The sequence below is a fragment of the Schistocerca americana genome, unplaced genomic scaffold, assembly GCF_021461395.2.
Source record: "Schistocerca americana isolate TAMUIC-IGC-003095 unplaced genomic scaffold, iqSchAmer2.1 HiC_scaffold_17, whole genome shotgun sequence".
Lineage (NCBI taxonomy): Eukaryota > Metazoa > Arthropoda > Insecta > Orthoptera > Acrididae > Schistocerca > Schistocerca americana.
The window spans coordinates 1,251,410-1,272,925 of NW_025725790.1; the positions used below are offsets into that span (position 1 = coordinate 1,251,410).

The 21,516-nt window shown below is 38.4% G+C and overlaps 1 protein-coding gene across 1 annotated transcript in view; it reads left to right on the forward strand.

Annotated features, from left to right (window-relative positions):
- The first annotated feature begins 9,775 nt into the window (after positions 1–9,775).
- LOC124571364 (molybdenum cofactor biosynthesis protein 1-like) overlaps positions 9,776–21,516 on the forward strand; it is a 65,293-nt gene continuing 53,552 nt past the window's right edge. The window contains exons 1-3 of the mRNA XM_047131112.1: positions 9,776–9,799; positions 9,900–9,937; positions 10,031–10,286. Coding sequence (XP_046987068.1) covers positions 9,776–9,799; positions 9,900–9,937; positions 10,031–10,286 — 318 coding nt within the window. The remainder of the gene's footprint in view (positions 9,800–9,899; positions 9,938–10,030; positions 10,287–21,516) is intronic.

Here is a 21,516-nt window from a genome sequence, read left to right on the forward strand (position 1 = left end):
GTCTTGGTCAAGCACACAGTTTTAATCTGCCAGGAAGTTTCATATCAGTGCACACTATGCTGCAGAGTGAAAATCTCATTCTAGAAAACTCTTTATCTGTAATTCTCTTTACATATTGGCTATTTTCTTCACATATGGGGGACATGGTCTCATCTGAAAAGTGAAAGTAAGCCTGTAAAAGGAAGGGACGGGGGAGGGGGGGGGGGGGGGGGGGCAGTGCTCAATTCTTGACCAGTGACCCTCATGTTTTTTTTTTTGTGCAATTTGGGTTAGTTTATGTTCAATCCTTGCACCCAATTTACTCTTTCATCTACCTACTTTTTTTCTCGTCAAGCAGAATGATATTTATGCCCGGTGCTTAATACCTGTTTGTATCACTTACAATGCTGGTATTTATGAATTTTTTAGCATTTGACTCCGGAAAGGCCATTTTTCTTTGTAGGGAGGTCTTGCCAACAGCAAATTTTCTGGATGGAAAGTCGCTCAATCTGCTCATATACTTTAAAATTTAAAAGTAAATCTAGCAATGCTAGAATGTATACAAAATACTGATATACCCATTTTCAAGTTGTTGTTTAAAGATTCGCGACTTTTAAAACTTACGTAGATTATCTTTTTGATCATAGAACTTTACATAAGAAGTTATTAAGAACATTGCGAATATCACATGACGAACAATTGAATGACTAAAGCAGTGTTATCAACCCTCATTCATTGACACATGTAATAAATTCATCGAAGCAGTGAAGTTCAGAGCTGTAAAAATTTCTGAAATTAAAAGTATACATTGCCTAATGAATGTATTATTTTGGGGTGAAAGAACACAATAATTGTTAGTTTTGGAATGTAATAATTCACTATGGCTTCATTTTAATTCTAATAAGTTTCACACTGTAATGAATCATTGTCTAAATGCCTCTCTCTCTCTCTCTCTCTCTCTCTCTCTCTCTCTCTCTCTCTCTCTCTCATTTGTTATAACTTACCGCTGTTATATTGTATTTGTATTGCAGTCATTACATTAAAATTGGCTATATTGATTCTGCAATTTATACTATTATGTTATTGCTAAGAATTGATTTAAAGAATAAACGTATATATTTATTTGTAAGATTTTGTAAATTTATACCACTGGAACTCTTTCAAAATATTTGATTGCGTAATACTGCCAATAAATACAATGACTTTCTTTCTTCTGTTTATAATTGTAATAGATGTTGGACACTTTGACTCCAAGTATGTTATACAGAAACGCAGTGATTTTTTGCAAAAGGCAAAACTATGTGTTCGAAGAATTGTGGAGAGGAAGGTACGTGATGTATTTTAAGTAGGTTATAAAGAGTAACTATAACAACAAAAACAATAAATTATTTGTGATTGGCAAGCTTTCGGAGCCAATGGCTCCTCCAGACAGAAGCGTTGAAGGGGAAGGAAGAAGGGTAAAGGAAAAGGCCTGTAGAGTTCCAGGAAAAGGTGTAGATTTTGGAAAAGTCACCCAGAATTTCGGATTAGGCGAAAAATAGAAACGACACATGTCATATACCAGCTATTATGTAAACACTGTTCAGCTTTCTACATCTGCATGACTACCACCAAATTATCAGTTAGGATAAGTGGGCATAGGCATAGTGTATATACTGGAAACTCACAATATCCTGTTGCAGAGCATGCTCTACAACATGGCATACGTGACCTCGGCACTTGTTTCACCACACATGCCACCTGGATTCTTCCGCCAGACACCAGTTTCTCAGAACTCCGCATCTGGGAACTAGCACTACAACGTGTCCTTGGTTCTCACCACCCACCTCGCCTTAATTTACGTTAATTTCTCCTGTCTCAGCTTTTCTTCACTGTAATTACTCTTTGCTTCACTCCGTTTTAGCTTTCTACATCTTTCATTGTCTTTCCCGTCTATTTTCACTGCCCCCTCCCACAACTGTTGCATACAATACACTTACCTTCTCACTCTTATTAACCATATACAGTTTTAGTAGTAATCTCTGTCTTGCATATTACCCTGTCTTCCACCTTTAAGCTCTCAGGTTTCCGAATCTTGCCCGATGCAGTCCCCAACAATTAGTCTTTCCTTCTCATCCTGTACCGTAAGTCTCCCATGACCCATGGTTCTGGGTGACTTTCCCAAAATCTACCCCTTTTCTTAGACCTCTCCAGTCCTTTTCCTTCATCCTTCTTGCTTCCCCTGCAACCCTTCAGCCTGAAGAAGGAGTCACTGGCTCCAAACGCTTGCCTATCACAACAGTCTTTTATGTGTGTGTTCTGCCACTGCTTGGTGAGTAGATTTTTTATCTATCCAATTAAATAATATTATAAAGAGTATCTGTGTGTGATGTTTTTATTGGTATACAACTTGTTATAAACAAAACTTATTTTTACCATTTAATATGTTTCCAGATATTTACCAGTGGTAAAGATGAAATTGGGTTGATTGTACTTGGTTCTGACAAGACACAGAATCCACTTGATTACCCAAATGTTAGTGTGGAATTTCCTCTTGCACTACCTACATGGCAGATGATATCCTTTGTGGAGAAATCTTTTCATGAAAGTGAAATAAAAAGAGATTGGATAGATGGTGTTGTTGTTGGCATGCAAGTCTTGAAAGATGAGCTAGAGTAATTATTTAAAGCTGTCTGTTTCATGACATTCCTGGAACATGTTCCAGAATGTGTGTTACACAAATCACAGTGACATAGTTGTGACTTTATAAACTTGAATCAATATGTTTTTGTAATGAAAAAGAAACAGAAGGCACAATACCTGCAGAAATAGGAAATTTTTTTGTGTGATTTTACTGCATGAATGTTTTTTACAGTTTTTCAGCTCAATAATTAAGGAGGTATTGATACAAGGCTTTGCCAAAAACCCATCTGTCACCTACAATTCCAGCCCTGTCACTGGCATTCCGTACCCCACAATATGACTGGGCCACTATGAGAGCAGCCACATCATTGTCAAATTCACTGAAACTACTGCATAGCAATTTGCTTGAGTATGGCTGCAGTTGTGGTCTTCTGTTTGGTTTAAGCACTGCGTCAATACCTTCTCTTTATAGCACTCAGAGGTCGCGATCTGCGACTGTTTTTACAAGTGGCAAGAGAACTTTTCCTCTAGTTGCTTGTTTTTCGCTGAAAGATGCAAATATTTTAGAATGTAGTGCCCTATGTATATCTGTTAGAATAGCCACAAGGTCTGAAAGTTATTTTCAAATGATTGAGCTCTTCTACAGAGTATTGAAATTCACAGATTCTTCCAACCTGGTCCAACAATGTCTTACATACTCCTCTTCTTCCATGGATTGTTTCCAGTGTTTGGAGACAAAACATTAGGCAGCAAAACGTGCCTTATAACCAAAATCTAATGAACATATAATTAAATTAACTAAAGATGTAATGTTGCACTCTCAGGTAAGACTGATCTTGAATACAAAGCCAAAGTGGAAATTAATTGTAAGCTGCAACATTCATCTCACTTTTTGTTATTGAAATTATTCACAGTGCCATAGGGAGAACTGAGTTTGTGTTTTATAGAGTCAGATACACGCTGTGGCACAGGGTGCTGTCCATTATTCTCCTGACTATGATGTCCAGCTATGGTAGTCTTCCTTCTTCTTTGGTCTCCATAGTGAATTTGATTTTGTGGCGTGTGGAGTTCAGATGTACAAAGAAGTCAAGAAGTTTGTCTCTTCCATGAGGCCAGATGACAAGTGTGTTATCCACACAACAGAAGAAGAAGAAGAAGAAGAAGAAGAAAAGAAGAAGATGGATTTCCATTTGGTTGACATCAGGGCCTCTTCCTCGAAGTGCACCGTAAACATATTCACAATCTCTGGTCAGAGTGGGCTGCCTATGCCGACTCCATCTGTTTGCGGGAGGTGGGTGTGCCATGAGTCAGTGAAGTGGGAAAGTTGACCAAGTAATATGCGTGACGTGTCATACCTCGACCGATATTGAGAACAGAATAAAAAATTCAGAGGCATTACTTTTCAGCACTCCCATGCATATTCTGCATGCAAGAAAAGCTTATGGAGCGGGTTTCTCATTCAGAAATTCTATTTCAGTGTTGGTTGTTTACACGAAGACCGTGTTAAGCATAATGGAAGAAGGAGAAATGTTTATCAGCATTCCAGATTTGGCAGTGGCAGGCTCATGGTCTGCTGAGACTCTGGTTTATTGTTTCACTATATTGCTGCTTGCATTGCTCAGAATCTCATTTTGTGCCAACATAGAATTGGTAGGTTCAGGAGGGCCATGCTAAATGCCTTGCAGGGCCTCAGTAGTGCCACCCAACTAGCACCTGAGAGGGCAGACAAGTGTTCGCTCATGCGTACGTGATCCTGCAGTGAAGTTGTGTACATTTAGTCAGGAAGTGGGCTTGTATACAGTGAGACAGATATCCACACAGACAATGTGATGGCATCTGGAGCAGCACAGACTGTCAAGCCCTTATTGCAGCTCTAGAGAGAGGTGAACTGACAGCGGTGCAACTGACAACAATGCCAGACACAGGAATGGCACTGTGTCATCATGTCAGACGAGTCTCGGTTCTGCAACATCGTCACAATTGATGTACTTGTGTTTGGAGGCTCTGATGCCAACAGACCTGGCCAGATTGTACCTGTCATTCTCATGCGGGTCCAGCATGTGATGTGATGGTATGGGGTGCAACTGGATACATGTCACAACTTCTGGTTCACATATCCAGTAATTTGGACATCAGTCATTGCATTTGTGTTTTGTTAAGGCCTATCGCTGTGCCCTATTTTCAAGGGCTCCGTGATTGTAGATTGTATTTTATTGGTCCTGTTGTCTACATAGCAGCTTATGCATAAGACATTGGACAAGTCAAGTTATAAATATACAGGCTGAAAGTAATTTCAAAGCATACATATTTAAGCTTACAATAATACACTTTACACACAAGTATTTATATAACACATTTCATAAATTTAAATATTCTTCAATGGAATAAAAGCCGTGATGCTGTAAATATGACTTTAGAGATTTTCCAAATGTATTGACCTCAGTGATAGCTTTTATGTTTTCAGGAAGTTTGTTATAAAGCTTAACTCCCATGTGAAAAGTACCTTTTTGGCACAGTGCTATGCTGATTTGAGTCATATGTAAGTTCCTGTTTTGTCTGGTAAAGTGCTCATGTATATCACAGTTTTTTTTAGCCTCTGGTCCTTGCCTATTACATTTAATTTAAAGAACAAAAGGGTTTCCATAATGTATACACACGGTAATGGGAGAATACCAGATTTCTTAAACAGGGGTTTACAAGAGTCTCTAGGCTTGCACCCAAACAAGATTCTAATGGCCCTTTTTTTGTAGTTTAAAAGTGCTATTAGCTATTTTAGAGTTTCCCCAGAAGGTGACCCCATATCTAAGACGAGAATGAAAGTACGCATGATATGCATTCAATACTGTTTTCTCACTACAGCATGATTTTAATGAACAAAGAAGATAACGTGTTTTGGTCAGTTCTGCATTGAGACATTCAATATGCTTGTTCCATCTGATGTCACTCTGCAGCCAAAGTCCTAAGAATTTGGTTTCAGTACTGTTACCAACTGGTTCGTCATTGATAGAGACTGATGGGATAAACATGTCCTTGTTAGGAACATTGTGGAATTTAAGAGCAACGGTTTTCTTACTGTTTATTACAAGCCGATTACTCTGTGCCCAGCTGCTAAGTTGTTTCGTGACTGTGTTTACTGTCTGCTGTAACTGTTCATCGTCATCTCCTTTTAGTAGAATCGTGGTGTCATCTGCAGATATGATTGATTTGTGTGCATCAATATTTAAGCTTAGATCATTTATGTACAGAAGAAACAGAAGGGGTCCCAATACGGATCCTTGGGGTACACCACATTTTATTTGTTTATAGTCAGATAAGTGATTAGATACAGTTTTTAGTTCAATATTTGTGTGCTTGACGCACACTGCCTGCATACGATTTGTCAGGAAGGAACTGATCCACTTGTTGGACAGACCTCGAATACCATATCTTTCTAGCTTTGATAGCAGAATTTTATGGTCCACCATGTCAAAAGCTTTTGACAAGTCAATAAAGACTCCTATTGTTTCCTGTTTTTTGTCCATCAGGTTTAGGATGAAATTGATGCACTCATAGACAGCAGTTGTCGTTGACCTCTTATTTCTGAATCCATGTTGTTCATTACATAGGATGCTGTTTTTATTTATAAATTTCATAAGTTTCTCATACATAACTTTTTCCAGTACTTTAGAGATGCAGGAGGAAATTGTGATGGGTCTGTAGTTATTTACATTGTCTTTATCCCCTTTTTTATATACAGGAATAACTTTTGATGTTTTTAACACATCAGGGAAAGTGCCTGCCTGAAGTGAGCAGTCGCATAAATGTGTGAGTACTTCAGTTAGGTTTGATGCGCTCTTCTTTAACACTGTTGCAGGTATACCATCAATACCTGCCGATTTGGAATTTTTTAGTCCTTTTATTGCTTTAGCTACTTCATCTTGTGAAACAGAACCGATGTACATTGATCCTCTACATGTACTTATTTTATATTCATTTGCCTGGATGCTCTTAAAGTTTGATTGTAACATATTTTCAGCAACACCTGTGAAAAAGTTGTTAAATGTGTTAGCTACTTCTAAGGGGTTTGTTACTTTTTTATTTTTATGTGATAGTGTTATATTTTTCCAAGGTTGTTTGTATTCTCCACATTCTTTTTTTATAACACTCCACATAGCCTTTGATTTATTAGCTGAATTATAAATGATTTCATCATTATGCATTATTTTTGCTGCTTTTATTACTTTTCTTAATATTTTGGAGTATTTTTTATAGTATGCGCGTACTACAGGTGAGGAATTTTTCGAGTTACATATTTCATGAAGTAGTCTTCTCTTCTGGCATGAAACCCTTATTCCCTTTGTGATCCAGCTGTTTGTTCTAGAGTTTCCCCGTATGGTTAATGTTTTCAGTGGGAATGCAAGTTCAAAGAAATGGGTTAATGTATCAATGAAAGTGTCGAATTTTTCATTAATATCATTCATTTTGTACACTCCTAGCCATTTTTCTTTGTGTAATAAGTTGTTGAAGTAGTTCACATTATGCTGATTATAGCTTCGATATGCTGTTCTAAAAGACATGTTGTTAATAATACTGCCTTGTACTTTTATGCTTAATATTTGAGCAAGATGATCACTAAAACCTGCATTGAAAATTTTTAGTGAGGTGTTGTGTAAACTCTTATTTACTAGAAACTGATCAAGAGCTGTTTGACAAGTTTCTGATACTCGGGTAGCTGCTTTTACTTCAGCCTTTAAATTGAAGGACGTTGCAAGGTTCAAAATGGTCTCCCTATTTCCACTATTCATGAGGAAGTCAATATTGAAGTCACCACAGATTATAAATTCACAATCCATTTTATTTACTTTATTTAGCAATGACTCCATTTTGTTTAAGAAAAGTTCAAAATTCCCAGACGGTGATCGGTAAACTGTAGCAATAACCAGGTTGAACTGAGTAATTTTTATAGCTGCAATTTCATAATCCTTTTCGACATTTGCCCTAGTTAAGTCAGGTAGTGTAATAAAATCTACATTATCCTTTGTGTAAATTGCTACCCCACACTGTTTGCTGTTTTTCCTGCAGTAGTAAGCAGCCAAGACAAATTTGTTTATTTTAGTATTCTGGATTAATTCTGGGTTAAGCCAGTGCTCAGAAATGCATAACACTGAGATATCATTAAGTTCATGTGTTAATAGAACGTTAATTTCGTCGATCTTATTACGCAGGGATTGCACATTATGGTGATAAATTTTTAAATCGGGCGTATTCACAATTTGGTAATTGGGAATCATATTTACAGCATCACATACCTCTAGTTTAAATTAGGAATGTCAGCAGCGTTGTATTTTTGTTCTTCTTTCTTGTTTATTTTGTTTTCCTCGCTGTTGGAAGGATGTTCAGGAAGCTGATAAATTGTTCTATCCCTTACAAGTCTTTCTTTGATGTTATCTTTTAACAAGATAATGCAAGACTACACATCACCTGAGCTGTACTGAGCTACCTCGATACAGAGAGTGTTCCACTGTTGCCGTATCCAGCATTTTCTTCAAATCTGTCACCTGTGGAGAACGTCTGTTCACAGGATGCCAAGAGATGGGTATGCCACCAGCCGCCAGCCACCAGTCGCCAGCCACTACAGTTGAAGAACTCTGACATATGACATTCAGTTGAGTAGCATGAAATGATGTACCCATGGCTGTAATCCAACCTCGATTTGATATCCAGTGTGATGAGAGCTGTTCTGCTTTTCCAGTTTCAATACTGAAATTCATATATTATTTTTATGCTATCCTAACCAGATTGGACTGTGGTGTCATACAGCATAAAATATCTTACAACGTGTTGAATTAGTTATGAGAAGTGTAGAACAGCCAGCAGGGGAAAGATGTTGGCAATGAGACAGCTTTTATGTATAACAGCAGTACAGTGTTTCACAGTGCATAATGCTTCCGCAGATTGAGAACAAAATGTGTGGTTTGCTTTCATCCATTTTCACAAACATAGCCTAAAAAATAATGTTGACATTACTGTGCATTTCACTCTGAGGCATATTGCACTCTGAGAATGTTCATCGAATTCAGTTTATTTGTATTATATTTCAGTAACAGTGACATAATAGCAAATTGGACTGTATGAGTTTTTACGGATTTTTTTTCCAGACACACACTACCATTTCTTCAGATTTATTTAATTTGGGTATAATTCCTTTCCAGCATATATGCTGTACACAAAATGTTGAACATAAAATGTAGCTATCTGCTGATTTAACATCTTGCTGAGTATACCGGTACAATATTTTGTTGTAACAAATAGTTCAATGTATTTTACACACTTATAAACTTATTTATACAGTTATAGTAATTTATACCATTACATTAATGTTGTACCTTAATGTTCTGGAAGACGATATTATAAGGAACCTCATACTTTTCCTGGATGATAATGAATTATTGCCTGAAAAAAATCTGCACAAATTTGAGTCAGATCATAACATTTCAATTTGGTCCAAAGATAGGCAACTGAGTTTAAGTTTTCAGAAATGTAAATTGGAGCACATCACAAAACAAAAAAAGACAGTATTGTATGACTACATTATCAAATAATCACAGTTTTAATTGGTCAACTCATACAAATATCTGGATGAAATGAAATGGTGACATAGACTCACTTGTAGGCAAAGCAGAATGCAGACTTCAATTCATTGGTAAGATACTGGAAAATGCAATCAGTCTATAGAGGACATTGCTTACAAAATACTTGTGTGGCCCATTCTAGAATATTGCTTAAGTATGACCCATAACAAATAAGGCTAATGGCAGACATTGAATGTATACAAAATAGTGTAGCATGATTGATCATAGATTTATTTGATGCATGGGAGAGCATCAAGAAGCTACTAAAAATTGGAAATGCCAGACAAGTGAAGATAGACGCCAAATATATGACAAAACCTAACTTATGAAATTTCAGGAACCTGTATTAAGTGAGGTATTTAGGGATTATACAATAACCGCATATGTATCACTCCTATAGGGACCATGAAGGCAAGATTAATTACAGCATGCACAGAACCATTTAAAGAATCATTCTTCCCACACTCCACATGAGCATTGAATGGGGAAAAACCATAATGTGTGGTACAACAATGTACTTTGTCGGACAAACCCACAGTGGTTTATACAGTGTGCATGGAGACATGGAATCAGTTGACAGTAGCTGGGTAATGGTTCATATTGATTCCCATTTCCCTGTTGCAGTAGGTGATCTTATGCCTCTAATTATTTTTTCATTGCTATCTTAACTTGCATTCTTCAATTCAGTTTATTAACCCTTCTTATCTCTTTGTATTAGGGCAAATGTACAGTTAACTTTTGAGGAATTTGTATTTTCAATTTATCAACTGGAGTTTTGTTTCATATGCAGCAGCAATGTTACAAATTATTTGTTTCAGTTTCTTTAGAATAATTTGCTGTTTCACGGGTGCTTCGAAGGAAATAAAAGATCTCGAAAGTGTCTTAATGACAACCGATGGCCTCATGTTGACAAGACAGCTGGTTGCCTTGCAGAGGGCAGGGCTTGACGGTCTGAACATCAGCTTAGACACCCTGCAGTCCCAACGCTACAACCAGATCACGAGGAGGAAAGGCTGGGAGCGTGTCATGGTTGGCATAGATCTAGCCTTGCAACTTGAATACGACCCTGTGAAGGTATTACTAGTGCAGCTGTCATCGCATGCAGACTTTCATAAACAAAAGATATAAATCTGTTGTTAAGAATATCAATACAAGAATCACCATTTTAAAGCAGTATGCCCACACCCTCGCCCCCATCCCCGCTCCCACCCTCACCGCTGTCTCCACACTGCAGCTGTAAGTGAAGGAAGGTATATTAAGACAGAAGAAGTAAATTTTAGCTGACGATGCTAACAGTTTCGTAGTTTATACAACATAAAAAGGATGCCTTGCAAGTTTACCAATTAAAAATCTTATATTTTCCTCCCAAGGGAGTCTTATGAGACTCAAGATCTTTACAGTTTCTCTTTTTTTCTTTTGTGTCTTTAGTTTAAAATAAGTTTCCACTATTGTGGTGTTGTTTTGGTAAAAATACTCGATTGTTTGGAAAAATTATTCTTAATTCTGTAGTCACATTTTTGTTGTGTCTAAGTACTACTGGTTTCAGTAGCAAGTGCCAGCATCAGTTCATCTTATTATCAAACATTTCTGTGCAAAATAAAAGCTGACCACTGTGGCCGAGCAGTTCTAGGCACTTCAGTCCAGAACCGTGCTGCTGCTATGGTCGCGGGTTCGAATCCTGCCTCAGGCAGGGATGTCCTTAGGTTAGTTAGGTTTAAGTAGTTCTAAGTCTGGGGGACTGATGACCTCAGATGTTAAGTCCCATAGTGCTTAGAGCCATTTGAACCATTTTGCAAAATAAAAAGCTTCTGTACAACTGCAAACTAGACATACCATTTTCAGGGTGCAGTTCACATCTATTGAAAGCACAACAGTGACCTTTACTTTTAGTAGATAAGACACCTACTGAGGTAAGTGACTTGATGACTGCACACAAGAAGTTGTCATTTATTCCATATGTAGCTACCATGCAGACTCATATTTTGTATTAGTTTGTCCTTACTCTTCCAAAAGGTTAAACCTTGTCTCTGCAGCCACAGCTTCCTCTCTTCAGCAGTTGTCTTCATCTCCATGTGTGAAGAAAATCCCATTCATTGATCATATTGTTTAAGTAGGATGTTCTCAGTCATCCCCTTGTTTTCTTACCTACGATCTTGCCTTCAGAAATGTTTTTTAAAAGATTATCGTCTCCAGTTTAGTGTCCAGTGTATTTTGCTTTGCCCTGGCCTATAACTTTCAGTGGTTCTTTCTTCTCTCCTATTTCCTTTAATTTTTCTGTCAATGCAGATAGTTCTTGTACTTCTCCTCCAGAACCACATTTCAGCAGGTCTGAGGCGAGCTTCCTTTGGCTATTCTAATGTACAGATTTTGCATCTGTGTGTCAGAACACTCCACACAAAGGTCTTTACAAATATTTTCTTAATGTGGAAGCTGATATGTTTATTCAGTTGCAGCTTCTTCTTATTTTGGAAGGAACTCTTCACCTGTGCTATTCTTTTCTTGAATGCCTTGAAATATTGATTGTTTTCTTGCAAAATGCTACTGAGATATTGAATTTCAGTTCCTTTCTTGAGTTGCTCATTGCCTGTTCTTGTGTCAGTCCTACCTCCTCCTCCTTTCTTGTCTGTAGCCATAACTTTTGTCTTCTTTGTATTCATTTTTAGCTTTAGTTTTACCACTTCTTGATTTAAGGCCTGAAACATTTTATTTAGTTCCTACTCTGATTTACTATTGTGATGTCATCAATCTGCAGTGTATATGCATGCAATTAAGTTTCCATATCGACATCATGCTCCAAAAACCACCTAACTGTGTGTGGCAGGGGGTACGTCTCATGCCACCAACTGATCCCCTCTGCCTTGTTCCACTTGTGAACAGTGCTTGGGAAGAATGACTGTCAGTACACTTCTGTATTATCTCTAACTTCTCAAATTTTCTTCTCGTGATCATTTCGTGAATTGTATATGAGAGAAACTATTATGTTGTCAGACTCTTCTCGGAAACTACTCTCTCGAAATTTGGGTAGTAAATCTTTCCGTGATGCACAACTGCTCTCTTATGGCATCTACCACTGGAGTTGCTGAGCATCTCTGTAATGATCTCACAGCGACTAAATGATCCTGTGACAAAACACTCCGCACTTCATTGGATCTTCTTTCTCTCTTCTGTCAGTCTTACTGGGTAAGGACACAGGGGTAATTTACATTCACTTAAGATTCTTCCTGTGAATCTTAGTCTGGCATCTGCTTTTCTATTGCTGTTTTATGTGGTCATTCCACTTTAAGGTTGCTCTGGATAGTTACTTCTAGATATTTTATGGTAGATTCTGTTTCCAGCAATTTGTCATTAATAGTGTAGTTGTACAGTATTGGATTTCTTTTCCTGTGTGTGTGTGTGTGTGTGTGTGTGTGATATGTTACATTTATTTATGTGCAGGGTCAACTGCCAGAGCCTACATCATTCACCAATCCTCTGCAGGTCATTGTGCAAATTGATACTGTCTTCTGTTATTGCTACTTTCTGATGGACAAGTGTAGTACCTGTGAACAATATTAAGGAGCCTCTGACACTTTCTACTGGATCATTTATATACATTGTAAATGTAATGGTCCTATCACATTTCCATGGCGTATTCCAGAAATTACCTTTTGATTCTGGTCATCTTTTCTTTGTTGTTGTTATTACTTCCTTGATGAACATATTAAGGAAGTAAGGTGATAGAAGGCACCCGTCTCTCACTGCCCTTCTGGTTTTCCTTCTTTCATATCCGGTTCAGTACTCTGACTTTAGTATATACTCAAAATTAATCATCTGTCCTTCCACTTTGGACATTACTTTAAGGAATGATGATATAATGGTAATCTGTTTATTAAACAATATTTTAACGATACACTATGCTTTCTGATCATATAGTGGCTTGATGATGGAATTTGATACTGAAATTAGTAATCATTAGACAAAATAAAAGTGAAGCTATAATAAAAGAAAGTAATATTTTGGATCATGTCAGTTGTTGTTCCAAACAACAGCACGTCAGGAATAGGTTCAAATGGCTCTGAGCACTATGCGACTTAACTTCTGAGGTCATCAGTCGCCTAGAACTTAGAACTAATTAAACCTAACTAACCTAAGGACATCACACACATCCATGCCCGAGGCAGGATTAGAACCTGCGAACGTAGCGGTCATTCGGTTCCAGACTGTAGCGCCTAGAACCACATGGCCACTCTGGCTGTCCAGGAATAGGTACTAAATTATTTGTCCGCTGATGACCTCACAGCCTAGAACACTAAAACACAAATGTTAATTGTTTGTTATGTGCCCTGGTAGAGTTTACAGCTGTTTACAGTTCACGATTGGTTGTTGGAGATTGGACATTACTCACATAGTGTATTTAGTGCACAGTGCAGAAAAAGGCAGTGTCCAGAAAAGTAAACAAGTGTAAAGGCAAAAGTTTCATGACAGGATGTTGTGTCACCATACTTGGAAGACAATTATAGCCAAAGACAGAAATTTAAAAGAAACTGGCTCATTTGAGCTGCGGAGACCTAGTCGAGGATTCTCAGTAGATAATTGTTAGCACAGTAGAATTTATAAAGAGACAATGTCAGTTCGTGTCAGGGAAGGTTGATTGGTGAGTATCTATCAGCTTTCTCGTAAAACTCACAATTTGAAGAATACACATCAAGGAAAAGGTAGAAGTCCAACAGTGTCAAATCTAGACAATAATATCGATCATCCAACAGTTTTGCAAAATCCCCAGTTGTACTTTACTTACTTACTTACTTACTAACTTACTCAGATTTGCTGTGTACCATACAAGGAACTGGTTTCCACTAGTTGACTTGATCAGCTGCCAAGTTCTCACCTTCCTCCAAGTTTGTGTCCATGGATTGAAGATTCATTGCAAAAGTTCCAGGTGTTAAAAGGTCTTCCTGTACATCTGTATCTGTCCATTGATTTCAACAACAGTGTTGATTTTGGGATTCTTCCACCTTACATGCGTAGAACATAACCTGCAATCCTCAGTCTTCTTTCAACAATAATTTTGTGCAGGCTGTGTAGACCTCTTATTCTCAGCACTTCATCGTTTGTAACTTGGTTGGGTTAACATCTTCAGAATTCATCTCTAGCATTGTTGGTGAAAAACATGGAGACTGTGTGCTGATTTTACTGACATTTTCCAAGTCTCACACATATAAACGATAAAGGAGTGTAGTCAAAGCTTTGTTGGCATATTACAGACCTAATTGCCATATGGACTGATTTTCCAGTTCTGCTGGTGATTTCTGCATCTGTGACCTCATTATTACATATAAAGCTACCGAGATATGGCAATCTGTCAACATCTTGTATTATCTTCTATTGCACTGTAATCGGGGAAGAGACGAGTAATTTCCACTTACTTTGCACATTCTGTTTACCTTATCCCTATTAATTTTCAGCCCTACACAATAGGGCATTTAATGAGAAAGCATATAAAAATTAACTTAATGCCTTCCAAGGAGACGGTCTCTACTTAGTCTCTACTCCTTCAAGCCTGACTTTGTAAGTGTAGACCAGACATGGCTTAAATTCAGAGAAATAGTATCGACAACAATTAAGAGATATATACCAAATAAATTGAAAGGATACCAAATAAATTAAAAGGGTGGTGCACAAAATATGTCAAAACTCAGCTGCAGAAGCAATGAAAAAAAGCATGTCAAAATTTAAAAGAATGCAAAATCTCCAAGATTAGCGATGTTTTACTGAAGCTCGAAACTTAGGGTGGGTTTCAGTGCAAGATGTGTTTAATAGTTCCCATAGTGAAACTTCGTTTTGAAATCTGGAAGAAAATCCAAAGAGGTTCTGGTTGCATGTGTAGTACACCAATGGCAAGACACAACCAATACCTTCACTGCGCAATAGCTGTGGTAATATTACTGATGACAGTGCTACTAAAGCAGGGTTACTAAACACGGATTTCTGAAATTTCTTCACCAAAGACAACAAAGTTATTATTGCAGTATTCAAATCAAGAACAACTGCAACTGTGAGTAACTTAGTAGTAGCTCTCCTCAGTGTCATAAAGCAGTTATGTTTCTTTCAGAGAATGCTGATACAATAGCTCCATTAGAAATCATATATAGCCCTGGAGATTCTAAAAGGTATCAGATAGATTATATAATGGTAAGACAGAGATTTAGGAACCAGGTTTTAAATTGTAAGACATTTCCAGGGGCAGATGTGGACTCTGACCACAATCTATTGGTTATGACCTGTAGATTAAAACTGAAGAAACTGCAAAAAGGTGGGAATTTAAGGAGATGGGACCTGGATAAACTGAAAGAATCAGAGGTTGTACAGAGCTTCAGGGAGAGCATAAGGGAACAATTGACAGGAATGGGGGAAAGAAATGCAGTAGAAGAATAATGGGTAGCTTTGATGGATGAAGTAGTGAAGGCAGCAGAGGATCAAGTAGGTAAAAAGACGAGGGCTAGTAGAAATCCTTGGGTAACAGAAGAAATATTGAATTTAATTGATGAAAGGAGAAAATATAAAAATGCAGTAAATGAAGCAGGCAAAAAGGAATACAAATGTCTCAAAAATGAGATCGACAGGAAGTGCAAAATGGCTAAGCAGGGAGGGCTAGAGTACAAATGTAGGGATGTAGAGGCTTATCTCACTAGGGGTAAGATAGGTACTGCCTACAGGAAAATTAGAGAGACCTTTGGAGATAAGAGAACCACTTGCATGAACATCAAGAGCTCAGATGGAAACCCAGTTCTAAGCAAAGAAGGGAAAGCAGAAAGGTGGAAGGAGTATATAGAGGGTCTATACAAGGGCGATACACTTGAGGACAATATTATGGAAATGGAAGAGGATGTAGATGAAGATGAAATGGGAGATACAATACTGCGTGAAGAGTTTGACAGAGCACTGAAAGACCTGAGTCGAAACAAGGCCCCTGGAGTAGACAACATTCCATTGGAACTACTGACGGCCTTGGGAGAGCCAGTCCAGACAAAACTCTACCATCTGGTGAGCAAGATGTATGAAACAGGCGAAATACCATCAGACTTCAAGAAGAATATAATAATTCCAATCCCAAAGAAAGCAGGTGTTGACAGATGTGAAAATTACTGAACAATCAGTTTAATAAGCCACAGCTGCAAAATACTAACACGAATTCTTTACAGACGAATGGAAAAACTAGTAGAAGCCGACCTCAGGGAAGATCAGTTTGGATTCCGTAGAAATACTGGAACATGTGAGGCATTACTGACCTTACGACTTATCTTGGAAGAAAGATTAAGGAAAGGCAAACCTACGTTTCTAGCATTTGTAGACTTAGGGAAATCTTTTAACAATGTTGACTGGAATACTCTCTTTCAAATTCTAAGGGTGGCAGGGGTAAAATACAGGGAGCGAAAGGCTATTTACAATTTGTACAGAAACCAGATGGCAGTTATAAGAGTCGAGGGACATGAAAGGGAAGCAGTGGTTGGGAAGGGAGTAAGACAGGGTTATAGCCTCTCCCCGATGATATTCAATCTGTATATTGAGCAAGCAGTAAAAGAAATAAAAGAAAAATTCGGAGTAGGTATTAAAATCCATGGAGAAGAAATAAAAACGTTGAGGTTCGCCGATGACATTGTAATTCTGTCAGAGACAGCAAAGGACTTGGAAGAGCAGTTGAACGGAATGGATGGTGTCTTGAAGGGAGGATATAAGATGAACATCAACAAAAGCAAAACAAGTGTAATGGAATGTAGTCGAATGAAGTAAGGTGATGCTGAGGGAATTAGGTTAGGAAATGAGACACTTAAAGTAGTAAAGGAGTTTTGCTATTTGGGGAGCAAAATAACTGATGTTGGTTGAAGTAGAGAGGATATAAAATGTAGACTGGCAATGGCAAGGAAAGCGTTTCTGAAGAAGAGAAATTTGTTAACATCGAGCATAGATGTAAGTGTCAGGAAGTCATTTCTGAAAGTATTTGTATGGAGTGTAGCCATGTATGGAAGTGAAACATGGATGGTAAATAGTTTGGACAAGAAGAGAATAGAAGCTTTCGAAATGTGGTGCTACAGAAGAATGCTAAAGATTAGATGGGTAGATCACATAACTAATGAGGAAGTATTGAATAGGATTGGGGAGAAAAGAAGTTTGTGGCACAACTTGACCAGAAGAAGGGATCGGTTGGTAGGACATGTTCTGAGGCATCAAGGGATCACCAATTTAGTATTGGAGGGCAGCGTGGAGGGTAAAAATAGTAGGGGGAGACCAAGAGATGAATACACTAAGCAGATTCAGAAGGATGTAGGTTGCAGTAGGTACTGGGAGATGAAGAAGCTTGCACTGGATAGAGTAGCATGGAGAGCTGCATCAAACCAGTCTCAGGACTGAAGACCACAACAACAACATATAGCCACTCATTTGATAAAGATCCATACCTAGAGACTGAAAAGTTGCTCAGGTCACACCAATGCTCAAGAAAGAAAAGAGGAGTAATCTGCTAAATAACAGACTCATATCACTAATGTTGATTTGCATTAGGATTTTGGAACATATATTGTGTTTGAATATTATGAATTATCTCAAAGATAATGATTCATTGATAAATAGCCAAGATAGATTCAGAAATATTGACCTTTTAAAACACAGCTAGCTCTTTAGTCACGCAAAGTAATAAGTACTGCCGACTGGGGCTCTCAAATTGATTCCATATTTGTAGATTTCCAGAAGACTTTTTGAAACAGTTCCTCACAAGTATTTTCTAATCATATTGTGTGCCTATGGTGTATTGTCTCTGTTGTGCAACTGGATGTGTGGTTTCCTGTCAGAAAGGTCACAGTTTATAGTAATTGATGGAAAATCGTCAAGTAAAACAAAAGTGATATCTGACATTCCTCAAGGAAGTGTTATAGACCACCTGCTGTTGCCGATCTACATTAACAATTTAAGAAAGAATCTGAGCAGTCCTCTTAGATGATGCTATCATTTACAGTCTTGCATATCATTTACTGTCTTGTAAAGTGATCAGATGATCAAAACGAACTGCAAAATGATTTAGGCTACCTATCCATATGATGCAAAAAGTGGTAACTGACCTTAAATAATAAAAATTGTTATGTCATCCGCATGAGTAGTAGAAGGCATCTACTAAATTTTGGTTACATGATAATTCACGCAGGTCTAAAGGCTGTGAAGTCTATTGAATACTTAGGAATTACATTTACAAATAACTTAAATTGGAATGCTCACATAGATAACGCGGTGGGAAAGCAAACAAAGGACTGTGATTTAATAGTAAAACATTTAGAAGATTAGGATTACTAAAGAGACTATCTACAACTATACTTGTCTGTCCTCTTTTGGAGTATTCTGCATGGTGTGAGATCCTTACCAGATAGGACTGACAAAGGACATCATTTAAAAGTTCAAAGAAGGGCAGCTCATTTTGTATTATTGGGAAACAGGAAAGTGCATGCCACAGATATCGCATGTGAATTGGGGTGGCAGTCATTAAAGCAAAAGCATTTTGCTGGAGCAGGTTCTTAAAATTTCAATCATCAATTTTCTCCTCCGAATGTGAAAATATTTTGTTAGAGCCCTCTTACATAGGGAGAAATGATCATTGTAATAAAATAAGAGAAATCAGAGCTTGTACGGAAATATTGAAGTGTTTGGTTTTCCTCAAATGCTGTAGGGGAGTGGAATGGTAGATAAATAGGTTGAGGGTGGTTCTCTGAACCCTCTGCCAGCAATTAATTGTGAATTACAGACTAGTCATGCAGATATAGATAATGTAGATAGGCTTTCAATATTGTGCACTGATTCTCTAATTTTATACATTGCTCAAATACTTTCGTGGCGCTTTGGAGTGACCCCTTCAAAATAACACTTTACCAGTGTTCTTAATATGTATTTTGGTAACCAGGTTGATAAGAAGTTACAACAATACTCTCTTATTACTCCCCAGTTTTGGGTTTTATTAATGAACAAAATCGCCGCAGTGTTCCATAACAATTACGGGCTGAAGTTTCCTGCTGATGGAACCAATATGATTTTCTGTGTTTCTGAGCATACAGGTTGTGTATGCTGTTTGGAGCCTGTTGTATGCTGAATCAAATGTTTTTATTGTTGTGATCTTCCATCTGAAGATTGGTTTCATGGAGGTGACCATGCTAGCCTATCCTGTGTGACCCTCTTCACCTCTGCATAACTACTGCAGCGTACAATAACTTGAACTTGCTTACTGCAGTCAGTTTTTGGTCTCCTACAGTTGTTACCCCCATTATATTCACAGATGACCACATATTGTGGAAATTGCATATTGTAATGTAGGATGCAACAATAAGGTACAGAAAGTTTCTGTTGAAAATTACGAATTATTTAGGAATAAAGGAGATGGCTCACCAAAAGGCAGAAGCACTGTCTCATCGATAGGCACACGAACAAAAGGTATGTAGAATGAGATTTTCACCGTGCAGTGGAGTGTGCACTGATATGAAACTTCCTGGCAGATTAAAACTGTGTGCCGGACCAAGAGTCAAACTTGGGACCTTTGCCTTTCGTGGCCAAGTGCTGAGCTATCCTTGCACGACTCACGACCCGTCCTCACAGCTTTACTTCCACCAGTACCTCGTCTTCTACATTCCAAACTAAAAGGTACGTTGCTTGGCGAGCTTCCAGAATGCACTTTCTTTTTCTAGCTGTAGGGAAAACATGTGCGCGCGCCCACACACACGCACACACACACACACACACACACACACACACACACACTCTCTCACATGCGCATGCATGTCTCCTTATGCTGTGGTCGCTCAACTGCCAGCTCTTTACTGGCCCATGGTGAGTGTTCTGGAGTGAGGTGGGGCTTTAGAGTGGGGTAGGATGGGGTGGGTTGAGGCAATGTGAGAGATGGAGAGAGATGGGAGGGGTTTGGAGGGAAGCATTTAGTGGCTCGTGGGAGAGTGGGGAGCCATCTGTGGGCTAGCTAGGGGTGCAGGTAGGGGGGTCAGGTGCCAGACAGCTGGGCACTCATAGACTAGGGTGTGACGTGAGATAACACCACACAACTAGCTGATTTGCGAGGGGGGGAGAGAGGGGTGTGTGTGTGTGGGGGGGGGGGGGGGGGCTGGGAGTTAACTTGGATTTAGGCCAGGAAGCAAAGGATGTGCTGTAAGTATGGCTACGAAAGTTGAGTATTCTTAAATAAGATCAGCTGGTGCCAATGTATTGGAAAGTAACTGGCACACAAAGTGCAATTGTGGCTCCTTTTTCTTCAAAAGTTTTAAATAGTCTGCAGAGCAAATTGAATTAGGAGGATCAGGCATTTGTGTGGGTCTAGGAAAGTAAATTGTAGAGCCAGATAAAAGGCGCACAAGACAGGAGGGGTACTACTACTCATCACTGCTGTATCGTGCTACTAGTACATGTCAGTGTGAGTGCACCGAGAGTGGTGTTGCCGTACATGCGTCTTTAAATTGGTCACCGACTGATCATTGCAGGCTGGCTGCTGGAGGCCGTCTCTGGGAGCCAAGCGTGCTGTGCGGTCCCTGCCGTGCCATCTGCTGGTGACTCGCACATATATTAGTGTGGAACAGTGCTGACTGACTCTCTGTGTGATTCTAGTTTGTAATGTGCACATCAGTGTTCTGTGTCTTGTTGAGTCCTTAGAGGCATATTGTTCGGAGGTTATTATTAAAGCCATATTTGTGCGACTTGGATCACACTTCAGTATTTATTTATTTATTTATTTCTTGTTCCATAGATCCAGTTAGTGAGTCAATCACAAGGATATGGAACGTGTCAAATTGTACAGGTTTCAATTTAAACTATACAAGGGCAATTCAATGGCAAATTGTACATAGTTTAAGTAAGACATACTATAAATACGGTAACAGATACAGTATCAGCTAGATAACATAACAACCATTTGACAGAAAAAGGAGTTTCAAATAAAGGTTAAAGGCAAGAGCACAAAGTTAAATCAGATATTAGGCCTACAAGAGTAAATACATGTACAGCCAATCTGTTGTTACAAAAAGTGAGCTAATTCCCAAATGCACAATTAAATCAATTGAACTACTTCTAGACACAATAAGTTTAGTGATGGTATACATTTTCTTTCAGGTATTCATCCACAGTATAATAAGATTTCTCTGTCAGGTAATCTTTGAGAACTCGTTTAAATTTTGGCAGTTCTGTATGAACACATTTGATATGTAGTGGTAGAGCATTGAACAGCTTAATGCTGGAGTAGTAAACTCCTTTTTGTACCAGAGTGAGACGTTTCATTTCTAAATGTAGATTG